Consider the following 19,990-nt stretch of genomic DNA (forward strand, 5'->3'; position numbering starts at 1 on the left):
ATGGAGACCATGTATGGTTAACTAATGTGGTAAATGACTATTTGAGGATGGAGACCATGTATGGTTAACTCATGTGGTAAATGACTATTTGAGGATGGAGATCATGTATGGTTAACTCATGTCGTAAGTGACTATTTGAGGATGGAGATCATGTCTGGTTAACTAATGTGGTAAATGACTATTTGAGGATGGAGATCATGTATGGTTAACTCATGTGGTAAATGACTATTTGAGGATGGAGACCATGTATGGTTAACTCATGTGGTAAATTATTATTTGAGGATGGAGACCATGTATGGTTAACTAATGTGGTAAATGACTATTTGAGGATGGAGATCATGTATGGTTAACTCATGTCGTAAGTGACTATTTGAGGATGGAGATCATGTCTGGTTAACTAATGTGGTAAATTACTATTTGAGGATGGAGATCATGTATGGTTAACTCATGTGGTAAATGACTATTTGAAGATGGAGATCATGTATGGTTAACTCATGTGGTAAATGACTATTTGAGGACGGAGGTCATGTATGGTTAACTCATGTGGTAAATGACTATTTGAGGATGGAGATCATGTATGGTTAACTCATGTCGTAAGTGACTATTTGAGGATGGAGACCATGTATGGTTAACTCATGTGGTAAATGACTATTTGAGGATGGAGATCATGTATGGTTAACTCATGTTGTAACTGACTATTTGAGGATGGAGACCATGTCTGGTTAACTAATGCGGTAAATGACTATTTGAGGATGGAGATCATGTATGGTTAACTCATGTCGTAAGTGACTATTTGAGGATGGAGACCATGTATAGTTAACTAATGCGGTAAATGACTATTTGAGGATGGAGATCATGTATGGTTAACTCATGTGGTAAATGACTATTTGAGGATTGAGATCATGTATGGTTAACTCATGTCGTAAGTGACTATTTGAGGATGGAGACCATGTATGGTTAACTAATGCGGTAAATGACTATTTGAGGATGGAGATCATGTATGGTTAACTCATGTCGTAAGTGACTATTTGAGGATGGAGATCATGTCTGGTTAACTAATGTGGTAAATGACGATTTGAGGATGGAGATCATGTATGGTTAACTCATGTGGTAAATGACTATTTGAGGATGGAGATCATGTATGGTTAACTCATGTCGTAAGTGACTATTTGAGGATGGAGACCATGTATGGTTAACTAATGTGGAAAATGACTATTTGAGGATGGAGACCATGTATGGTTAACTCATGTGGTAAATGACTATTTGAGGATGGAGATCATGTATGGTTAACTCATGTGGTAAATGACTATTTGAGGATGGAGATCATGTATGGTTAACTCATGTGGTAAATGACTATTTGAGGATGGAGATCATGTATGGTTAACTCATGTCGTAAGTGACTATTTGAGGATGGAGACCATGTATGGTTAACTAATGTGGTAAATGACTATTTGAGGATGGAGACCATGTATGGTTAACTCATGTGGTAAATGACTATTTGAGGATGGAGATCATGTATGGTTAACTCATGTGGTAAATGACTATTTGAGGATGGAGATCATGTATGGTTAACTCATGTCGTAAGTGACTATTTGAGGATGGAGATCATGTCTGGTTAACTAATGTGGTAAATGACTATTTGAGGATGGAGATCATGTATGGTTAACTCATGTGGTAAATGACTATTTGAGGATGGAGATCATGTATGGTTAACTCATGTCGTAAGTGACTATTTGAGGATGGAGACCATGTATGGTTAACTAATGTGGTAAATGACTATTTGAGGATGGAGACCATGTATGGTTAACTCATGTGGTAAATGACTATTTGAGGATGGAGATCATGTATGGTTAACTCATGTCGTAAGTGACTATTTGAGGATGGAGATCATGTCTGGTTAACTAATGTGGTAAATGACTATTTGAGGATGGAGATCATGTATGGTTAACTCATGTGGTAAATGACTATTTGAGGATGGAGACCATGTATGGTTAACTCATGTGGTAAATTATTATTTGAGGATGGAGACCATGTATGGTTAACTAATGTGGTAAATGACTATTTGAGGATGGAGATCATGTATGGTTAACTCATGTCGTAAGTGACTATTTGAGGATGGAGATCATGTCTGGTTAACTAATGTGGTAAATTACTATTTGAGGATGGAGATCATGTATGGTTAACTCAAGTGGTAAATGACTATTTGAAGATGGAGATCATGTATGGTTAACTCATGTGGTAAATGACTATTTGAGGACGGAGGTCATGTATGGTTAACTCATGTGGTAAATGACTATTTGAGGATGGAGATCATGTATGGTTAACTCATGTCGTAAGTGACTATTTGAGGATGGAGACCATGTATGGTTAACTCATGTGGTAAATGACTATTTGAGGATGGAGATCATGTATGGTTAACTCATGTGGTAAATGACTATTTGAGGATGGAGATCATGTATGGTTAACTCATGTCGTAAGTGACTATTTGAGGATGGAGACCATGTATGGTTAACTAATGTGGTAAATGACTATTTGAGGATGGAGACCATGTATGGTTAACTCATGTGGTAAATGACTATTTGAGGATGGAGATCATGTATGGTTAACTCATGTGGTAAATGTCTATTTGAGGATGGAGACCATGTATGGTTAACTCATGTGGTAAATGACTATTTGAGGATGGAGATCATGTATGGTTAACTCATGTGGTAAGTGACTATTTGAGGATGGAGACCATGTATGGTTAACTCATGTGGTAAATGACTATTTGAGGATGGAGATCATGTATGGTTAACTCATGTCGTAAGTGACTATTTGAGGATGGAGACCATGTATAGTTAACTAATGCGGTAAATGACTATTTGAGGATGGAGATCATGTATGGTTAACTCATGTGGTAAATGACTATTTGAGGATTGAGATCATGTATGGTTAACTCATGTTGTAACTGACTATTTGAGGATGGAGACCATGTCTGGTTAACTAATGCGGTAAATGACTATTTGAGGATGGAGATCATGTATGGTTAACTCATGTCGTAAGTGACTATTTGAGGATGGAGACCATGTATAGTTAACTAATGCGGTAAATGACTATTTGAGGATGGAGATCATGTATGGTTAACTCATGTGGTAAATGACTATTTGAGGATTGAGATCATGTATGGTTAACTCATGTCGTAAGTGACTATTTGAGGATGGAGACCATGTATGGTTAACTAATGCGGTAAATGACTATTTGAGGATGGAGATCATGTATGGTTAACTCATGTCGTAAGTGACTATTTGAGGATGGAGATCATGTCTGGTTAACTAATGTGGTAAATGACGATTTGAGGATGGAGATCATGTATGGTTAACTCATGTGGTAAATGACTATTTGAGGATGGAGATCATGTATGGTTAACTCATGTCGTAAGTGACTATTTGAGGATGGAGACCATGTATGGTTAACTAATGTGGTAAATGACTATTTGAGGATGGAGACCATGTATGGTTAACTCATGTGGTAAATGACTATTTGAGGATGGAGATCATGTATGGTTAACTCATGTGGTAAATGACTATTTGAGGATGGAGATCATGTCTGGTTAACTAATGTGGTAAATGACTATTTGAGGATGGAGATCATGTATGGTTAACTCATGTGGTAAATGACTATTTGAGGATGGAGACCATGTATGGTTAACTCATGTGGTAAATTATTATTTGAGGATGGAGACCATGTATGGTTAACTAATGTGGTAAATGACTATTTGAGGATGGAGATCATGTATGGTTAACTCATGTCGTAAGTGACTATTTGAGGATGGAGTTCATGTCTGGTTAACTCATGTGGTAAATTACTATTTGAGCATGGGGATCACGTATGTTTAACTCATGTGGTAAATGACTATTTGAAGATGGAGATCATGTATGGTTAACTCATGTGGTAAATGACTATTTGAGGACGGAGGTCATGTATGGTTAACTCATGTGGTAAATGACTATTTGAGGATGGAGATCATGTATGGTTAACTCATGTGGTAAGTGACTATTTGAGGATGGAGACCATGTATGGTTAACTCATGTGGTAAATGACTATTTGAGGATGGAGATCATGTATGGTTAACTCATGTGGTAAATGACTATTTGAGGATGGAGATCATGTATGGTTAACTCATGTCGTAAGTGACTATTTGAGGATGGAGACCATGTATGGTTAACTAATGTGGTGAATGATTATTTGAGGATGGAGACCATGTATGGTTAACTCATGTGGTAAATTATTATTTGAGGATGGAGACCATGTATGGTTAACTCATGTGGTAAATGACTATTTGAGGATGGAGACCATGTATGGTTAACTCATGTGGTAAATGACTATTTGAGGATGGAGATCATGTATGGTTAACTCATGTGGTAAGTGACTATTTGAGGATGGAGACCATGTATGGTTAACTCATGTGGTAAATGACTATTTGAGGATGGAGATCATGTATGGTTAACTCATGTCGTAAGTGACTATTTGAGGATGGAGACCATATCTTGTTTACTGATGTGGTAAATGACTATTTGAGGATGGAGATCATGTATGGTTAACTCATGTGGTAAATGACTATTTGAGGATGGAGATCATGTATGGTTAACTCATGTTGTAACTGACTATTTGAGGATGGAGACCATGTCTGGTTAACTAATGCGGTAAATGACTATTTGAGGATGGAGATCATGTATGGTTAACTCATGTCGTAAGTGACTATTTGAGGATGGAGACCATGTATAGTTAACTAATGCGGTAAATGACTATTTGAGGATGGAGATCATGTATGGTTAACTCATGTGGTAAATGACTATTTGAGGATTGAGATCATGTATGGTTAACTCATGTGGTAAATGACTATTTGAGGATGGAGACCATGTATGGTTAACTCATGTGGTAAATTATTATTTGAGGATGGAGACCATGTATGGTTAACTAATGTGGTAAATGACTATTTGAGGATGGAGATCATGTATGGTTAACTCATGTCGTAAGTGACTATTTGAGGATGGAGATCATGTCTGGTTAACTAATGTGGTAAATTACTATTTGAGGATGGAGATCATGTATGGTTAACTCATGTGGTAAATGACTATTTGAAGATGGAGATCATGTATGGTTAACTCATGTGGTAAATGACTATTTGAGGACGGAGGTCATGTATGGTTAACTCATGTGGTAAATGACTATTTGAGGATGGAGATCATGTATGGTTAACTCATGTCGTAAGTGACTATTTGAGGATGGAGACCATGTATGGTTAACTCATGTGGTAAATGACTATTTGAGGATGGAGATCATGTATGGTTAACTCATGTGGTAAATGACTATTTGAGGATGGAGATCATGTATGGTTAACTCATGTCGTAAGTGACTATTTGAGGATGGAGACCATGTATGGTTAACTAATGTGGTAAATGACTATTTGAGGATGGAGACCATGTATGGTTAACTCATGTGGTAAATGACTATTTGAGGATGGAGATCATGTATGGTTAACTCATGTGGTAAATGTCTATTTGAGGATGGAGACCATGTATGGTTAACTCATGTGGTAAATGACTATTTGAGGATGGAGATCATGTATGGTTAACTCATGTGGTAAGTGACTATTTGAGGATGGAGACCATGTATGGTTAACTCATGTGGTAAATGACTATTTGAGGATGGAGATCATGTATGGTTAACTCATGTCGTAAGTGACTATTTGAGGATGGAGACCATGTATAGTTAACTAATGCGGTAAATGACTATTTGAGGATGGAGATCATGTATGGTTAACTCATGTGGTAAATGACTATTTGAGGATTGAGATCATGTATGGTTAACTCATGTTGTAACTGACTATTTGAGGATGGAGACCATGTCTGGTTAACTAATGCGGTAAATGACTATTTGAGGATGGAGATCATGTATGGTTAACTCATGTCGTAAGTGACTATTTGAGGATGGAGACCATGTATAGTTAACTAATGCGGTAAATGACTATTTGAGGATGGAGATCATGTATGGTTAACTCATGTGGTAAATGACTATTTGAGGATTGAGATCATGTATGGTTAACTCATGTCGTAAGTGACTATTTGAGGATGGAGACCATGTATGGTTAACTAATGCGGTAAATGACTATTTGAGGATGGAGATCATGTATGGTTAACTCATGTCGTAAGTGACTATTTGAGGATGGAGATCATGTCTGGTTAACTAATGTGGTAAATGACGATTTGAGGATGGAGATCATGTATGGTTAACTCATGTGGTAAATGACTATTTGAGGATGGAGATCATGTATGGTTAACTCATGTCGTAAGTGACTATTTGAGGATGGAGACCATGTATGGTTAACTAATGTGGAAAATGACTATTTGAGGATGGAGACCATGTATGGTTAACTCATGTGGTAAATGACTATTTGAGGATGGAGATCATGTATGGTTAACTCATGTGGTAAATGACTATTTGAGGATGGAGATCATGTATGGTTAACTCATGTGGTAAATGACTATTTGAGGATGGAGATCATGTATGGTTAACTCATGTGGTAAATGACTATTTGAGGATGGAGACCATATCTGGTTAACTAATGTGGTGAATGATTATTTGAGGATGGAGACCATGTATGGTTAACTCATGTGGTAAATTATTATTTGAGGATGGAGACCATGTATGGTTAACTCATGTGGTAAATGACTATTTGAGGATGGAGACCATGTATGGTTAACTCATGTGGTAAATGACTATTTGAGGATGGAGATCATGTATGGTTAACTCATGTGGTAAGTGACTATTTGAGGATGGAGACCATGTATGGTTAACTCATGTCGTAAGTGACTATTTGAGGATGGAGACCATGTATGGTTATTGATGTGGTAAATGACTATTTGAGGATAGAGACCATATCTTGTTTACTGATGTGGTAAATGACTATTTGAGGATGGAGATCATGTATGGTTAACTCATATCGTAAGTGACTATTTGAGGATGGAGACCATGTATGGTTAACTGATGTGGTAAATGACTATTTGAGGATGGAGATCATGTATGGTTAACTCATGTCGTAAGTGACTATTTGAGGATGGAGACCATGTATGGTTATTGATGTGGTAAATGACTATTTGAGGATAGAGACCATATCTTGTTTACTGATGTGGTAAATGACTATTTGAGGATGGAGATCATGTATGGTTAACTCATATCGTAAGTGACTATTTGAGGATGGAGACCATGTATGGTTAACTGATGTGGTAAATGACTATTTGAGGATAGAGACCATATCTTGTTTACTGATGTGGTAAATGACTATTTGAGATGAGCATAAGCTTTGCACATGGACAAACATTTTTGAAAGCTCTTTCTCTTCAAACTATTTTGCTCAAAATGTTTGGATGAAAAAGACGTTATCTCAACACAAAACAATCCACGTTCCAATTTCCAGGGAATGAACCACTTTCATTGATTCCATTTTCCAAGTTTGGATGAACAAGACCAATTTGTAATGACCAAGTGTGTGAACGTTCCCCAATGTGAAGCTGAAAGTCGTCACTGCCCACGGGCCACCGTGTTGGTGAATGTGGTTAATTTCTACAAACTACAGCTGAGGATAAACTATTTTAGAGAGTCCTTAAACAAATATTCAATTCATCATGTATTTCATGATGGACAAGGTTTTCTCTCTCCGACTCTCGTGAGAAGAGTCGTCTCTTGATGCTGGAATGTAAAAGCGTGCTTCAAATTTGACCTTGACTTTTGTTTACGCTCGTAATTTAGCTTGTGTGTACATTACATAAATGACACTTGCATTGCCTTTCAAGGTATTCTTCAGCCTTGAACAAACACTTTCCCCATGGCAGTGGAAAGTGCTGTCTGTCAATTTTTTCGACAAAACTTTCAGATGTGTACGTAGCCAATGATTCGTCGCCTCATTCCTCAAAAACGTTTTCCTCCAAATTGCATTTTAATATGGATTTTTTTATTTCCTCGTATGCAGAATGTGGTTGCTTGGCGCATTCTTTTTTGAGGGTGAAGCTGTGCTGCTGATGCAATACCGGCTGTTACCAGCACACTGGCACTCATTTCAGAAACCTCGGAAGGATGGCACGCTGAGTCAACCTGCAGGGTGTTAATTCCAATGGCCGTAACAAGAGCTTGAACTCAAGACAATAAAATATTAAGCCAGCCACCCGAACCATAAAGCCACAACATTAGGCTTTTTTTTTAATGTGGCCAATCTTGACAGCCACTCATCACCAAATGATACAACCAATTATCTGTAAATTTCAACATGACTGATACAAGGAGATACAAGGAAATCCAACACAGGTGGAGGACATTCAGCCCATCATGCCTGCATGAACACCACACTAATCCATTCACACAAGATCCAAGGAAGAAAATGCAAAAAGAAGTTTTTAATAAATGAAAAAAAAATTTTTTTGTAGTTTTTGTATTTTTTATATTTTTTTCCTTTTCTTCCCCTCAGGGGAGGGGGCATGGGCTTGATTAAAAACACACATCAACCACACAACACCCCTTATAGAGACCCCCCACCAACAACACTCCGTACACATGCACACAATCACCCACCCATCAATACTCAAACGACATAAAAGTCCTGTAAACATCCCTTTACCCCTCCATCTCCATAACTTCCAGGTATCTATCTAATTCCAATTTAAACTTATCTACTTTTTCTGCTGCCACTACCTTTCCAGGGAGGCCATTCCGTGCATTAACTACTCTATGAGTAAAAGTCCCCTGCCTTGATACCATGTTAATTCTCCTCTTCTTTACTCTCAGGCTGTGGTCCCTGGTTCCATCACTGTCTACTCTGTTGAATAATTAATTTGCCCTTATTTTATCTCGACCTTTAATTATCTTAAACATCTCTATAATATCTCCTCGTAACCGCCTCCTTTCTCGTGTATAAAGCCCTGTCTCCTTCAACCGCTCCTTATAGCTGAGTCTAGTTAGGCATGGAATCAATCTCGTAGCCCTGCACTCTCGCTCTCTCTATCGAGTGCAGCCTGTGGCTGCTGGTTGCATCATTGGTTGGGATGCGGCTATGCCGCTGATGCAGTGTCCCCCTTACCAGTACACTGGTACTCATTTTTCCGACCTCGGAAGGATGACAGGCTGAGTCAACCTCCTGCTGTATATTAATTCAGCGGCCAACCGGGCTTGAACTTAGGACCCTAGGATCCCAAGCCACCACCCTAACCACTAAGCGAACACCAAGCTTAGCCCTGTGCTGAACCCTCTCGATTGCATCTATGTCCTTACTGAGTTGTGGTGACCAAAATTGCACACAATGTTCTGGATGTGGCCTCACTAAATTCCTGTACACTGTTATCACCACCTCTTTTGTTATATAAATGATCCCCCTCCGAATACAACCTAAACCCCCATTTGCTTTACCTATAGCTGCCTGGCAATGTGCTGACTGCTTACCTCCCATATCTATTACCACCCCCAGATCCTTCTGTGTGACACGCTCCAAAATTACCCCTTGCATCCTGTAATCTCTATTTTCATTGTTCTTCCCCATACCCAACACCTTACACTTGTGCAGGTTAAATTCCATCTGCCAGTCTTTTGCCCAATCGATACAAGTATAAATACTTTCCTGTATCTGATCACCACCCCCTCTGCTATCCACCTTACCTCCAAGCTTTGTGTCATCTGCAAATTTGGAAAGCTTACTCTTTACCGCATTATCCAAATCATTGATGTAAATAATGAATAGTAATAGTCCGAGTACTGATCCCCGATCCCTGATTGATATCTTTGTTGACAAAGAAAATTCGTAATGATTTCCTATCCCACCCTCTTTCTTATCTCACTTGCTGCCGCCTTGATTTGCAGCAGTTGAATGAAAGCAGGAAACACCTGATTATCGGTATTATTTTAAAAAGCTATGAATCCTCGAATGGCACTTGGTAACGCGCATACCTCCGCCACGCAAAGTCTGATCCAGTAGAGCATATCGGGCCCATTACATTTTTCAAATATCATGCTATACATCATTTTTGGCCCTATCTCTCTATGGTGAAGAATCACTTTAAAAATTAAATAATTCTCGTATCTGAATCTGGATCCGGATCTTCGCCAAAATCGAATCAATTAGTTGTTGCCACACACGCAACATGTCCACCAAGTTTTGTCCGAATCCGTCCGCAACTTTTTGAGATATCCTGCACACAAACAAGCAAACAAACAGACAGACAGACAGACACGGGTGAAAACATAACCTCCTTCACCTTCGGTAGCAGAAGTAAGAAACTCTCTCAGAAACTATTAATCTTTCACACACATTACCCTGCCTTTTATAAACAAAATTTCAAATCAAGTTTTCACCACCCTCTTAGCTTTGTTCGAAGGGTCGTGTGAAAATGAGTTCATATTGGTTCCTGAAGGATTTTCACCTTGTACATAATGGTCATGATACCAATGCCGGGTAGCCATATTAAAAACCTTAATGGATGGAACTGGAGGGGCTCTAATTTTGTACTGATGAAGGGGAAACCCAATCCAAGAAGGTCTCATGAGAACTCGAATAAAAAGAGTAATATTTCAGAAACACGGATAAAATTAGATTGCACATCGTATCACCTGGTACCGTACACATTTGCTTTCCATCACATCATCAAAAGGAAAATGTTCATGCCATTTTGACATGGAGAAAACGATTTCTGGGTGAATAAGAATTTTTTTTTAAACCCTCATTTGATATTCCTCGACCGTATTAAAACTATTGACATAATGATGAGCACCACTGTTTAAATTATCAGAGTGGTGGGATCTAGCAGCTATTCATTAAACCTGGATATTCCATCTGTTTTTAATCATTTGTAGAAACGAAAGATCGAATGGTGTAATTGACAAAGAACTACCTAATAGGTGCCAGTCTGGGAAATTCATCAGGCAAATGCACCGTGAGATTGCATGCCCAAGCAGCATCAGGCGGTTGCAATTAATTATGAGATTGCACAGATTCTGCAGGACCTCAAACGAGACTAAACAGATTACATTCGATTTTGCAACAGCTGATGAGTTTGGGATTATGAGTGATTGGCAAGCTAGCCGCTGCTGATGTGAAGCAGCGCATGTGAGCAAGGCAAGGAGACATCTATTAGTTGGTACACACAATGGAGAGAAAAATCCCTCCGCAAATTACTGACGACAACACTCCCCAAAGTGGGAAATGTACAAGCTCGAGGTTTTAATTATTAGTTTAGGATATTAACGTCTCCCTTCAGGCATCACCAGCCGGACAGTATCTGCTTGAAATGAAGACCTTACATGGCAAACTGGACGAGGGCAAGGGAGTGTAGAGTGAAACGGAAGAACATTGGGAGGAGACTGGAGCTTTGGAGAATTGGGAAGGGACATGTATGGAGGACGTGGAAGAAAGCATGTAATAAATAGAGTGGCCCTCTAATGGGTGAAGAAACATGATAAGATGCAGAGAAATTACAAACACATAAGAATAAAGAATTAGTAAAAATGGAAATGCACAGTGATCCCTTAGTTCTCGAGTGTACGAAAGATGCGTTTCAGGGTCGTGTTGGCAGCAAATATGAGGTGTGTGGTTTAGATATTGTGCTTACACCGTCTCCCGGAGCCCGTAGCTTGTAAAATGGCTGGATGTATAACCAAGAGCCCTCGTTACCGGCTGCGTCCAATGACACACGCATTGCGTTCTTTTCGAGAAGAGCTGGCAGGCGCTTGTTCACAGTCAGAAACTTGTTGCTTTTGAGATGCAGCAGCTGGAAAGGAGGGGATAGGTGAGGGGGATGGGCAAATCACATGGGAAGTTTGATCATTTCGAGTTGTTATGTAATGAAATCCTCCAGAGACTGCAAAGCGCATTGCCAAGTCAGTATGATACGTTGGTTTCCTTTTGTTATTCTGATTTAAAAATAGATGAAACCCGAGAAGAATGCTTGTCCGAGTGGATGAATATTTTTTGGAAACAAAAATTTGAAGACATTTGTTTATGTCATGGTGTTCTCAATTTTTAACATTCGAACCCCGATCATGGATGTAACTCATCAATCCACTATTCTCTCTTCCAGTTCCCTCATCCTCCAATCAATCTGGATAATAAACCATCTTCAATCCAGACAGATTTTTCAACCAATATTTCATGGTCTGCTCAGTCCCTGCCTGAGTTTTCCATGACTTCTGACTGATATGCCAGGCCTTGGGGCACCAGCAATGATGGATTTTTATTTTCTGCGCGTAGCAGCTTAACACCACGGTGGCATGGTGTATCATCTTGAAATCACGATGATACAAGTTTAAGATCTGGCTCCTCATATATTTGATGCCAATTCCAAGTGCAGTTATGTTGCATAGTTTTTGTGATGCTCTTGCTTTCAAAGAAGGCATTGTTACTTCTGAAAAATAAGAATGTTTTAATGGAACAAAAGCCCCTTTCAGAAGATCAAAAAATAAAAATTAATCTGTACGAGATAATCCGCCGCTGTACGAGATAATAATAAGTGTGAAACAAGAAGGGCACTCAGTAGAGTGCACACCTCCGCCCGGATCCTGATCTGGATTTTGATCTTCACCAAAATCTAAAAAAATTCTTCCTTGTCACACACCCAACATGTCCACCAAGTTTTGTCCAAATCCGTCCACAACTTTTTGAGATATCGTGTTATATATCGTTTTTAGGCCGATCTCTCAATGGTGAAGAATCACTTAAAAATTTTCGGAGTCGGATCCGGATCCAGATCTTCACCAACATCGAATCAATTCGTTCTTGTCACACACCGAACCTGCCCACAAAATGTGATCCAAATCCGTCCACAAATTTTTGAGATATCCTACAAACAAACAAACAAACAAACAAACAAGCAGTCATAGACTGGTACTGATGAAATCGTCAACTTGACCTCTGACCTTGTCTAATAAAAGCTGTCTCTGGAGAAGGTGGCGACGCAAACCAGAAGTTTCTACGATGATTCTGTACCAAACCATCAAAAATCGAATGTTTCACCTCACTGTGACCTTGATCTTTGACCGATTTTGACCAAAATCAAATCAGCGCTAGCCATCACCCTCCTTAATCACGTGGTGTAATTTGACATTGGTAGCTTCTTCCATTCTCGAGTTATCGTGCCTACAAACAAACACACAAACAGAGGACGGAAGTCATCAATATACTTCCGAAATATTTAGATTTCGTAAGTAACGAACAGACAAACAACCAGACAGGGGTCAAAACATAACCTCTGTCCACCTTTGGGGCGTGGAGGTAATAAAGTACATTGATAATTGTTAAAATGTGAAAGGTCTATTTACAAAAAGTGGAAACTTCCAAAACCTTCCTTCAACCTGTGTACTCACATCATTCATAATAACGAGTGGATACCAACTTTAAAATCTGAAGTCTTGTGATCGTCAGTTTTTAAAATGGCGTCTAGTGATAGAAAGCGTGATCATATGCATCGGTTTATGATGAAGTCTGCCAAATGTGTGCCGTATATGGTAGAAACATCCATTCCCAGATAGCACACCGACGTTGCGCAATACATCGGCAAACGTCAAAACAGTCGCAAGCGGATTTCCGTTGGTCAAAACAATTACATTGGGCCAACGTCGGTGTGCTATCAGGTGGTGGGGTTGAGGGGGTTAGCGAGGGTAGAAAAGATCATGGTTTTGGATTGGGGATGATCTGAGATGGTGGTGTCATTTAATGGCAAAAGGGAGAGAGACGATTTCTTGAAGAAAATCTTCATCTATTATGAGACGTGGGTCTCTCATGTCATTCCAGAGTTAAAGCGAGCTAGCATGGAGTGTTGACATTCTTTGTTCCCACCACCAAAAAAAAAAAACTACCGGTTCAACCATGAGCCAAAACACAATGGTAATAGCGTTTCAGGGCCAGAAGGGTATAATTTGTGTCTAATTTCTTGAACGTGGGAAAATCAATACACAGTACTTGTGAATTGTTATGCATGGAGTGAGACCAGCCATGTGCAGAGAACCAGGTACAATGTATTTGGGTATGACTTCATTGCACGTAATGATTGCTATCATCTGGCAATTATGACCATGACAAATCGAGTGGAGATGGGTTGGGAAATTGTATATAATCCCCTTTATAGTCCAGACATGTCAGCTTCTTTTATTTTTCCCAATTACGAAAATGAAGAGATTTTCATCTTCGACCTCTTCAAGAACATCTGGGTGGCATTATGTTCACAAATGGTGTAAAGGTTAAAGCACGTGTCTTGAACTACCTAAGTAATCATCCCAACTATTTCCACACAAATGGCATTGAGGTGCTGGTAGCGAGCATATTGATGGGACAAGTGTGTACATTTACAATTGGGATTATTTTGAGAATTAGGCAAGGTTTCAACACCATCTCTTAACTTTTGATTTTCTAGAATAAAAAGTCATCATAAACCAGGAACTGCCCTCATTTATACACAAACACATTATCTATATGCAGTAATTATATGCTTGTTCAGTGTGTGTGTGTGTGTGTGTGTGTGTGTGTGTGTGTGTGTGTGTGTGTGTGTGTGTGTGTGTGTGTGTGTGTGTGTGTGTGTGTGTGTGTGTGTGTGCGTGCGTGACATTCCAGTTTCCACTCATTGGTTGGACAGTTCTCATTGACTCCACTCCAATTTAACTTGAAAAATCATATGGCTGCCATGTTGGTTCTGACCTGTCATCTTCACAATCGCCATGCCCTCCGTATAAGTTTTCCCTTCAGTGTAAATGACCAAAGCGACTGTTAAAAGAATCATCATCAAATATCGAAGGTTGGAGCCAATAGGCATCTTGGGCCATGTGAAGATCACAGTATGTATAGGCCTCAGTGGTTGAGACAGCAGTCTGTTTCCTATACAATGTCCAAATAACTACATATGTGGCATTCTCTCAAGCAGGGCTTTAACCCAGGAGGTTATGCGGCCTTTGATATTATTTCTGACCATTTTCTCTTAAATAACTAAACCAGTGACCATAAAACCAATGCCATTACCCCAAACAAGTGACACGAAAAGCGGCGTAAAGCAATTGGTTCATGTCCTTCCATTTCGTCTGTCTGTCTGAAAATGTCAATTTATGATCGAGGAAGAACTTATTTAAATTGAATATTATATTTTGAACATGAATCGGAACATGAAACAAAAAACTAACCTGCCATTTTACATACTTAGTGTCTGAATTTGTCCTGATCATGAATGCACAGAGAGGAGTGAGATGATATTTTTACTCTGCCTGCTTGGCAGTAAAACAAAATTGAAAATCATTCTAAACTGGAAACAAAGAAGATAATTGGTTTATAGTTGTTTATTGCCACACTTAGGATCATCATGGTCATTTGAGAGTGGCAATTTCACTGGGTTTCCGCATTTCTCGTGGGATTGTGAGTCGGACAGACAACCTGAAGGAGTTGTCTCGATCGCAGTTTCTTTGAAGTCAGTAATAGCAATGATAGTGGAGGGGAAAAAGTTACATATTCTGCTGTTTCGATGAGGCAATGATGAAATATGTAATGATCAATGTGGGGATGCCCTGCCTGTTTGCTTTTATGGGTGGGAGGAGGATGAGAAAGGGAGAACAGTTGGGGTTGGGACCAGAGGGGGGGAGGAGAGGGGCGAAGATATGACAGAATTGGGAGGGGGGGCTTGAGGTTATAGGGAAAGAGGTTGAGGAGTTGTGGTTGGGGTGGGGGAGGGTTGGGAGGTGGAGGTTGAAGACTTTGAGTTTGGGACAAGAGGATTGATGACTAGGGGTTCATGACAGGGTGGGGGGGAGAGGTGAGGACTTCAAGTTACATTTTACATTGTGTGGATGTTCCGCAGGTCCCTGCTAGTACATTATAATAAATGTGGACAGCCAAAAAAGATGGGTTGAAGTTTCATGTAACAATGTCAACAGAAAATATTACATTTCAATTTTAGTTCTACCTATAGTCTCTATTTACTAGGAATAGCGACAACTTGCAATTTGAAGCCATTTTGTTTCCATTGAGTGCTGTGCACAAAATCTGTGCCCATTGTTTGTGAAGCGTAATGTATCTGTTTTTGAATCAAGCTGTCTTTCTTGTTGCTCAACAGAGAGATTATATTTTTAATGATTTTTTTTGTTCTTCCAACATGTCAGAATAAGCAAACAATCCGATTGGATTTATTTAACCTTAAAACATATATTGCAGAAACCGTGGAAAATAAACTGTAACGCATGAGTAAAGGTTCACACTGACGACTGCCTAATTCCAGGTGCACAGATGTAAATGTGAGTCGAAAATACATTAGTGACATTAGTGACAGAATGCAGAAATCTGAAAGACATGGAAGAAGGAAAGTGAAAGAGAGAAATCACAGAAATGGAGGCACACCATTCACTCCAGATGTGCACTGCATGGAGAGGAGAGAATTAGAAAAGATAACAATTGTTCATGAAAAAACGAGAAAGAGCTTGAGAAGATTGATTGATTAATTGTGTGCCCTGCCTGAAGGCAGGTCTTTGTCTGCTTGTAAAGGCGCTGTCTATCACACCTTGACGATTTAGCCAGCAATGGCAACGTATAAAAATGTATGTAAAACGTTGGCGTACGCTGAAATTTTGATGTTTTTTTTTAAGTTTTGGTCGTATTCATAACGTATTGGTCGTATGCATAACATATTAGTAACAGGCACAGAACGTTTCGTTGTCTTATAGATAACTTATACCAACGAATGCTTAGCCTGTTGTCGGCATTCACAACCTATGCCCAACGAAAGTTTAACTTAGGCATAGCGCGCTGCACGTATCACCGACGAACTCGTGGCGTAGCTTGTTAAAAACCTGCCGCACGCCGATTTAAATCATAACCGCCTGAAGATTGAAAGTGGCAACCACGCAGTCACACCTTGACAATTTAGCCAGCGTATGCTGACCTATGAAAAATGTGTCTAAAACGCTGGCACACGTCGAATACTGTATGGGTAAGTTGTGTATACGTGAGGAGCACGCTGAAAAACGATGAAGTACGCTGTCATATTTCGTGTTATGTTTAGTACGTCGTGAAATTTCAAGCATGCTGAAAATTTTACGATGTACTCGCCGTATGGCTCACACGTTCCACTACGCTGGGAATAAGTTGTAGGCACGATATGCGATCGTTGACACACGTCGACACAAGTTCCTCATAAGTTACTCATAAGTCGAAACACGTCGAGGTAATGTTTAGCATACCCGAAACTTATTTTCTCCGTCAAGGCACATTTTCTTTTTTTCTCCTTGGCTCCTCGTCAAGTGATAGACACGTGATGAAATATCTGGTTGTTGTTGTTTTTTTTAAATTATTATCTTGCCAAAACGAAGTTTTTGCAAGATATGTTAGTCAGCTTGTATGTTTTTTTTTTGTTCGTTTGTCTGTAATCACGTATAAGAAATTCTGCAGAGCACAGTTATCATTGGAAATTTTTGTAACTTCGCATATCAGAGGCCTATAGAGGTCCCTTTCAGTGCACAAAATTTTGAAGGTCAAGGTCAAAGGTCAAGGTCACTTTGTCGCAAATCACGGGAGTCGACAAAACCCTTATTTTTTGAGTAATTTTGATCGGATCGTCTTCAAACTTCATGGGAATATAGTTCATGGTCTGGAGCTCAGCTCATTAATTTTTGGTGGCGATTGGCCTTGACCTTCATATGTTTTTTTTTGTCTGTAATCACGTATAAATCACTCTGCAGAGCACAGTTATCATTGGAAATTTTTGTAACTTCGCATATCAGAGGCCTATAGAGGTCCCTTTCAGCGCATAAAATTTTGAAGGTCAAGGTCAAAGGTCAAGGTCACTGTCACAAATCAGGGGAGTTGACAAAACCCTTATTTTTTGAGTAATTTTAATCGAATCGTCTCCAAACTTTATGGGAATGCAGTATATGGTCTGGCGCTCAGCTGATTAGTTTTTGGTGGCAATTGGCCTTGACCTTCATGGTTAACGCCTAAGGTCAAACATATTTGACCCCAAGGTCAAATTTTCAAGTTTTAGGAACCATATCGTGGAGTACCTCAAATTGAACACCTCGATGAGTGCTTTCTAGATATGTCAAGCTTGAGAGATTATGACGTCATTTGGTGACATTATGAGGCAAACGCATATTTTTCATGGTTACTCTGTAGAACGATTCTCATCGGAATCTCTCGTAGGCAGATATTCCTCAAGGAGTCGCTCCTGGTGGATAGCAGCTCTGTTCACCTCAGTATGACCTTAAAGAAGTCACACGTGGTCACCTTTTGGCAAGATATGGGTCACCCTGCCAGTGACATTGGTTTTATTTTTTTTATTTAGTCTATCACGAATTTTAAAATATATTCGGACATTTGCTTTTAAGTTTCGACGTCGACGTGAAAATATCCTCAAACAGAAAATATTCACAGAGGAGGAACTAAGAATAAGACATGAGCAAACTGAAGAGGCAGTCAGACGTGACTTAACGGCACGTGGCGAAATATCGGAAGTTATTGTTGGTTTTGTTTTTTTTTAACTCTACCAATACGCCATTATACGGTAGCTATAAATTAGAAACGCGTTCAGTAAGTTCTGTGTTCGTCCAGAAGACGTCAATCAAATACGTCTACATACGTCAATATGCGTTGGAGGTACGTTACACATAGATTCAAAGCACGTTACTCATAGGTTATAAATAAGTTTCGGGTACGCTAATCATTACCTCGACATCTTTTGACTTATGAGTAACTTACAAGTAACGTGCCTCGACGTGTGTCAACGATCACATAACGTGCCTCGACATGTGTCAACGATCGTGTAACATACCTACAACACGTTACTCATAGGTTATAAATAAGTTTCGGGTACGCTAATCATTACCTCGACGTCTTTTGACTTCTGAGTAACTTACAAGTAACGTGCCTCGACGTGTGTCAATGATCACATAACGTTCCTCGACATGTGTCAACGATCGTGTAACGTGCCTACAACACGTTACTCATAGGTTATAAATAAGTTTCGGGTACGCTAATTATTACCTCGACGTCTTTTGAGTTATGAGTAACTTAAAAGTAACGTGTGTCGACATGTGTCAACGATCGCATAACGTGCCTACAACTTATGGCCAGCGTAGCGGAACGTGTGAGTCATACGCTGGCAAACGTCGTAAAATTTCAAGCATGCTAAAATTTGAGGACAACCGCAAAGTACAACGATGAAAGCCAGTGTACTACGACGTATGGCAATGTTTTTCAGCTTGCTCTTAACGTATACAAAACTTACCCAAAACGTATTCGATGTGTGCCAGCGTTTTAGACAAATTTTTCATAAGTCGGCATACGCTGGCTAAATCGTCGAGGTGTGAGAGCGCCTTAAGGGTGGGACTGGGTGCATTGCCATTGTCTTCCCAGCAGTGAGTCGGGGCAGTAATTTGTAATTTGGCCAGGATGCCGGTGATAATGCCACTCTCTTGGCGAAGAACACCGTGGGATCTTTAACATCTACCAACTCATGATAGCAGACGGGACACCCGGCTGTCCATCTGAGGGGCAGCACAAACAATGATGAATCGCCCTGCCTGTGAAACACCAGGATGACAGTTTATAGGATTCAAACTCAGATTAGAAAGCTTGGAGACGAGTGTGTGTACCTCTCGGCCATCCTGCCAGCCGCTTGAGAAGATATGGATCAGGAAAGTTTTTCTTTGCAATCAAACGGAACAGGAAAGAAGAAATTTAGAAAGAACAAAGAAGGAATAAAAGAGGGCTGCATTACAGTGCATGTAATCCTTCATTCTTTCCTATTTTCATTAAATGCCTCATTAACCATTTCATGGACCATGACATGTTGTTAACCAATGTTAACTGCACAACTTAGACAATAGTTAATAAATCAATAAACTTTGGTTACAGACACACACGTGACGTTTTTACTCATAAGTAATTTTGCTAGGATGTTCTTGATATGTCATAAATTATCTATCTATGTTTTGATGATGATTTATGTGC

At 39.5% G+C, this 19,990-nt stretch overlaps 1 protein-coding gene across 1 annotated transcript in view; it reads right to left on the reverse strand.

The window, feature by feature from the left end:
• LOC147018114 (inositol 1,4,5-trisphosphate-gated calcium channel ITPR1-like) overlaps window positions 1-19,990 on the reverse strand; it is a 489,954-nt gene that overhangs the window by 391,459 nt on the left and 78,505 nt on the right. The window contains exon 5 of the mRNA XM_085900071.1: window positions 11,628-11,786. Within this exon, the coding sequence (XP_085756197.1) occupies window positions 11,628-11,786 (159 nt within the window). The remainder of the gene's footprint in view (window positions 1-11,627; window positions 11,787-19,990) is intronic.

Source organism: Eptatretus burgeri, chromosome 10 (genome assembly GCF_056783735.1).
Source record: "Eptatretus burgeri isolate ZD-2024b chromosome 10, Ebu_testis_v1, whole genome shotgun sequence".
NCBI lineage: Eukaryota > Metazoa > Chordata > Myxini > Myxiniformes > Myxinidae > Eptatretus > Eptatretus burgeri.